Source organism: Lotus japonicus, chromosome 1, assembly GCF_012489685.1.
Source record: "Lotus japonicus ecotype B-129 chromosome 1, LjGifu_v1.2".
NCBI lineage: Eukaryota > Viridiplantae > Streptophyta > Magnoliopsida > Fabales > Fabaceae > Lotus > Lotus japonicus.
Window position 1 is genome coordinate 48,063,515 of NC_080041.1, and position 6,594 is coordinate 48,070,108.

The following is a 6,594-nucleotide window of genomic DNA, read 5'->3' on the forward strand; positions in this document are numbered from 1 at the left end:
CAAACCTTCCTGGTTGACCTCTTAGCTGTCTTTGATCAAGCCAAGAACGCGGGCCAAATCAACAAGACCAAGGAGGCGCAAGTTGCTTCTGGCACAAGCCGGGTCTCGACTATGAAAGATGAAGTTCTTAAACTGACTGCCAGGAAGACCTTGATAGCCTCTGATTTGGCAAGTATCGACAATCGGCTCGATGAGCTTCAAAGAGAAATGGCTAAGCTGGAAAAGGAGAGGGCAACCTTGGTTGAAGAAGGCCCTGCTGTGAACACCTGCTTGGTTGCCCTTGCTGATGAGTGCAAGAAGTTGATGCTGTCGATATCCAAACTCTCCAAGGAAATTGAAGTTGACACTCTTGCTAAGCAGAGTTTGGAAGTCAAAATTGCTGCTGCCGATGGGCAACTTGCTACCTTCAAGTCGAAGATTTAGGCTTTTCACCCATCTTTCTCTTGTTTTCTCGGCTTCTTATGACTGTGACTCTGAATGGCCTTTGTTTCCGATTTCTGTAATGTTGACTTTAAATGCTTTTTCGACTATGGCTTCGTATTTGAATTTGCATGGAATTCGACATGTGTTGTCAAGTGATGTCCATTTATGTCTTTACTGTCGAATTAATGTATGTTGCCAAATAATTCCTATTGCGCCTTTTACACTGCTTTAATTCCAACCTTATTTGAACCGGCACCGTCCAACGCGTTTTAGCTTTCTTTCTTCTAAGTCGTTACCTTACTCCTCGGGAAAAGGCTAATTTAATGGCATTCTTTTACCACGCTTTGGTTGATGACTGAACGACTTCCTCCGCTTGCGGTGGTGGCCTACGTGGCTGGTGGTGATTGGGTGACGATTGGAAACTGATTACCATTCATTAATGTAATTGTTTGTTACGCCCTACTATAAATGATGTCGTTTTTACTCTTCTTCATCATCAGTAACTTCTCTTCTATATTTTGATCTTTTAGCCATGGATAGCCGCATTATCTTCCATCGTATTCGCACATTGGCCTTTCAAAGGGATCTCTTCCAGGCCATGTACTCTTCTTTCTCTGGGATTGAAGAACTTCTGGGGCTTATTCAGCAGCTGCTTCAGAGGCAGATCATCGCTCGCGTCAGAGCTCCACTCCAGGAGTTTTTGGAGTTACTTACCGAGGCATAGCCTCTGTATGATGAGGACAGACAGCTATGATGGTGTTCTTTCAAGAACACCAAATCGACGAGATAATGGAGAAGTTTGATCGGCTCCAAGCTTCTCTGAGCCAGCAAAATCCCGACGGGGCTCAAAAACTGGCCGTCGAGATTTCCACGGTTGCTCTCGACGAGCTAACTGCTCGACAGGAGAAGGCTCGACTAGAGGGCCAGATGGAAGTAGTAGTAGGACGCATAGAACCTTTGAGGGTTAGGTATAATGCCTATAGGGCCCTCCTTTTTAGATTTTTTTCCATGCTTGTAATGTCCTATTGATAAATAAAACACTTTTATTTGGCAATACTTGTTCTATTATTTTTATTTGATCCTAACTTCGTGCAACATTGGCTTATACGCATTCAAGTATTTACCATTTATTGTCACACATCGACTTTGACCATTTAACTCTTTAATCGAATAAACATTGTTAGAAAGTGTCTTCTCGACCTTAAATGGACCTTCCCAATTTGGGGCCCACTTGCCGTAAGCTCTATCTTTTTTATCTACTGGCAAGATAACTTTCCAAACATAGTCACCAACGATAAAGGATCGATTTCTAACATTTTTGTTGTATGCCTTCGCGATGCGATTCTTTTGCCTGGTTAGAATGTTTAAAGCCAACAAATCTATCTTCGTCGAGATTTACCAATTCATCGAGCATCATATTCCAGTAGTTCTCACTAGGGATTTCTTCTTGTCTTTGAATCCTACAAGACTGCAAGTAAACCTCCGCTGGTAACACTGCTTCCTGACCATATGCTAGTCGAAAAGGTGTTGTCCCTGTGGCCTCCCTTGGCGAATTTCGGTAAGCCCATAAAATCTGACCTAAGGTTTTATGCCAGTTTTTAGGTTTTCGACCCACATGCTTCTTGATCAAACCGATCAAGGTATTGTTGGCAGCTTCCACCTGGCCATTTGCTTGGGCATAGTAGGGGGTCGAAGTTAGGAGTTTGATGCCCCAAGATTCTGCGAAAGCTGCTACTTTTCGACCCACAAACACCGTGCCTTGATCTGTTGTGAGTGACTCAGGCAAACCAAAACAATATACAATGTGATTTTGTATAAAGTTGATCACTGTATCGTGAGTGACATTTTGTAATGGAATGGCCTCCACCCACTTAGTAAAGTAATCTATTGCCACAATTATGTATTTGTGTTGTCTTGATGAAGATGGGTTAATTTCGCCAATTAAGTCCAAAGCCCAACCTCTGAACGGCCATGGTTTGATGATGGAATGCAACTCACTGGCTGGCACATGCTGGATTCCTGCGTGTTTTTGGCAACCCTTCGCGTATTCGATGCAGTCCTTCATAATGGTTGGCCAGTACACCCCTTGTCGAAATAAGATCCATTTCATTTTGGCTCCATCTTGATGAGCTCCACATAAGCCATCATGCGCTGCTGAAACTGCTATGAAAGCGTCATCCTCACTCAAGCATTTTAGTAAAGTTCCATCGACATTCTTTTTGAACAACTCATTGCCCATGATAATGTAGCTCAGAGCCCTATACTTGATTTTTCTGTCCGTGGTTCCCCCAGGGTTTTGCAAATAATCGACAATTGGCTTTCTCCAATCATTAGTTGTTAGATTGTCGATAACCATAACGTCGAGGTCTAATGGATTTAGTTTTTCTTTAATCTTGACCAATTCCCTCAACCTATTTTTGTCTACCATATACCCAGAAGCAATTTGTGCCAGCTCATTGGCGATTGCTTATCCTAGGTATGTGGCCGATTCCTGCTTGGTCGAAATTGGCTAATAAACCTGTAGCCTTTACGTAATACCTTGCCAAGTTTTCACTAACGCATTTGAATTCCTTGGTGAGTTGTTTTATTACCAACTCAGAATCACCTTTTATAACGACGTTTTTCGCTCCTAATCCAAATAAGATTTCGTGGCCAGAGATTAAGGCCTCATATTCAGTTTCGTTGTTAGAAAAATTCTCTCGAATTTGAAACATGAACTTAGTAGGGATTCCTTGTCGAGAAATGACAAGAATTCCAATCCCCGCTCCCGCTCTATGGCTTCAGCCGTCGAAAAACAACTTCCAGGGCTGAATTCCTACGTAGGTTATGGTTTCTTTGGGCAATGTGTGGTCTGCCAAGAAGTCTGCCACTGCTTGCCCTTTAATCGCTTTTAAAGGGACATACGTAACTGAATATTCAGTTAAGGCTAAAGCCCATTTACCAATTCGACTATGCAAAATAGGTTTAGACAACATGTGCTTTATTATGTCATAGTGCGAAAAAACCATTACATCAATTGGCTTTATATAATATTTCAACTTCGTACAAGAGAAATATAAAAATAGGCACAGTTTCTCAACTATAGTATATCAAGTTTCTGCGTCGTTCAAAATACGACTCAAATAAAATATGGCTCTCTCGATGCCATTTTCGTCTTCCTGAGCCAACATGCTTCCGATGGTTTCATCCGTTGCTGAAATATACAACCTCATTGGCTTTCCTTTTATGGGTGGGATCATCACTGGAGGGCTTGACAAGTATTCCTTGAGCTCGTCGAAGGTTTTCTGGTGATCTACTTCCCAGCGAAATGTCTCTTCTTTTTTGAGCCGAAGAAGCGATGAAAAGGGCTTGGTCTTCTCACTGAGATTTGCTATGAATCTTCTAAGAAAGTTGATCTTCCCTAGCGGTGATTGCAGCTGCTTCTTGTTGGTTGGTGGGATTGTGTCGAGGAAAGCCTTGGCCTTGTTCTTGTTAATTTCAATGCCCTTCTTGTGCACCACAAAGCCCAAAAAGTCACCTGCAATTACACGAAAAGCACATTTGAGGGGGTTCATTTTCAGACCATGCTTCCTCATTCTTTCGAATGATCTTCTTAGATGTAACAGGTGGTCATACCTTGATGGAGATTTTACCACTATGTCATCAATATAGACCTGCATGAAAGTTTCAATAAAATCATGGAAGATGGTATTCATTACCCTTTGGTAGGTCGCGCCAGCGTTTTTCAACCCAAATGGCATGACCACCCACTCATATGTCCCCAAGGCACAAGGACATCGAAAAGACGTCTTCGACACATCTTCTTTGGCAATAAAAATCTGGTTGTATCCAGAATAGCCATCTAACAGACTCAGGTACTCATGGCCAGCTGCTGAATCTACCATCATTTCGGCGATAGGCATGTGATACTCATCTTTGGGTGTGGCAGCATTCAGATCTCGAAAATCAATGCAAACTCTCATCTTGCCATTTTTCTTAATCACTGGGACCACGTTAGCGAGCTAGTCGACATATCTGATTGTTTTAATGAACTTGCACTTCAAGAGTCTCTCGATTTCTTCTTTGATTTTTACCAAGACATCTGGATGGAACCTCCTGGGCAACTGCTTCACTAGCTTCTTATCTTCTTTGATTGGTAGTTGTAACTCCACCAATTCTCGACTAAGTCCAGGCATTTCATCATGATCCCAGGCAAAGCAGTCTTTGAACTCTTTTAGCAATTCCACCATCATGTCCCTGAGTTCTGGATCAATAAGGGCACTTATGTAGGTTGGCCTTTTCTTCGATCCATCACCCACGTCTACCTCCTCTAAGGGATCCTGAGCCTCCATTTTTGTGACATCCACTAGGGGTTTTTCGAATCCCAGGGGGCCATCGTCATAAATGCAATCCAGCCTTAGACTACGTAGATCCTCTATGCCTTCACCACTTGGTTTATCTTCCAAGCACAAGTCCTCCTTCTCATTTCGAATCATCATTTCGACAGGCAAAATCGAAGCATTGATTTCTCCTTTGATGGCTGGATTTTCAGCCATTTTGTCGGCCTCTAGAGCCGTCTTCACTTTGTTTTCGGCCGCATAAGCCGAAATTCGAGCTAGGCTCGAATTAATCATCATTAGTTTGTGTTACCACTCCTGTTGTGGCATTTTCATCCTTTGGTACTTCTTTCGTGGCATCCTCGTCTTCCTCACTCCGCCATCCATTCATGGCATCCACTTTGCAAGACTCATTGAGGTGTAGACCTCGAATTGGATCTAAGGTTACAGAATACTCTGAGTAAGGGTTGAAGTACAGTTTGGCCACCGTGTCCAAGGGAGCAATTGTAGCCTAATTCTTCTCAAAGTTCTTTTTATTGACATAGCCTGCTTCCGCTAGGTAATAGCTCTGGTCTGCTTGTACATTCTCGACTACTCCATCTGTTTTCCAAATGGAGATTCTTTGATGCAAGGTAGATGGCACTGCCCCTACTCCATGGATCCATTCTCTGCCCAGCAACAAATTGTAGTTGGCCATTGAGGGCACAACAATAAAAAGAGTAGATCTGCTTACTGTTCCTACAGTTATGTTCAACATAATTGCACCCATGGAGGTGCTTGTCTTGCCTTCATAGTCTGACAAGACCATGTCATGAGAAATTAGATTTGCTTCTGTTTTGCCCAACTTCTTCAGCATGAACCTAGGCATTAAGTTAATGGCAGCTCCACCGTCGACTAGAACCTTGTTGACACCTTTGTCTTCCACTTTTGCCCATACAAATAAAGGCTTCAAGTGACTCTTCATGTGCTCTGAAGGCCTTTGGAAAATAGCCCTCTCATCCTCGACAGCTCCTCTCTGCATGATATAGTAGCATAAAGGATTGTCATCCGCTTCTTCCTCGACATAATAATCCTCGTCACCCTGGTGACTTCTGATATTCTGTCGAAGTCTGCTGGCAGAATGGACACTATGCAGATGATGTTGAGGTCTTCTTCATCACTGTCATCGAAGTCCTCTAGCATATCTTCATCCTCGTCCTCAGTTACCACCTTCACTTTTTCCTTGGCAGAGTCTGGCAAGGTCATCCCTTGTTTGATAGCCTGGTCGAGATGGTTAATGATTGAAGCCACACTTGGCTAGTCCTCTAGAGCATCTGCTGGCTTTATATCCCATAATGATCGAAACTTTCCACCTCTTTCTTTCTCAGCCTTCCTCTTTCTGTTGGTAAATCCGCAAGTGTACGGAATTCACCCGGTTTTAATTTATCGAACCACAGGGAATTGGTGTGGCAATTCAGTTTAAGCCTCGAGTTCACGGTAGGAAAGCGAGTATAATTCAGTTTTAAAGGTTGATTGATTGTTGTGATACATAATTAGAAAGCTAACAAAAATAAGTGTGTGATAAACAATGGTGAAAATGCCTTGGGTTCTTGCTTGACTAATTCAGTTCTAATCAACCTATTCTATCCACCAAACTCCGAGTCTCTCCTTGATGTTCTAGCCTAATCAATCATCTATCGATGCCTCGCATAGACAATCCTCTTAAGCCAAAAGATAAGCACAATTCCTTGATAACCTAAACATTTGCTAAAGGCATTAAGCATGCAATTCAGGCCAACAAACCCCAACCCTTCCTCTATTCCTAGTAGCAAGTATAGAAGAGGTAATCCCACAACAAGTCCCTAATCTATAACAA

The 6,594-nt window shown here is 42.6% G+C and overlaps 1 protein-coding gene across 1 annotated transcript; it reads right to left on the bottom strand.

Annotated features, from left to right (window-relative positions):
* Positions 1-5,250: 5,250 nt before the first annotated feature.
* Positions 5,251-5,760, bottom strand: LOC130737287 (uncharacterized). Its single transcript, XM_057589042.1, has one exon. The coding sequence runs from the start codon at positions 5,758-5,760 to the stop codon at positions 5,251-5,253; it is 510 nt and encodes a 169-aa protein (XP_057445025.1).
* Positions 5,761-6,594: the final 834 nt, after the last annotated feature.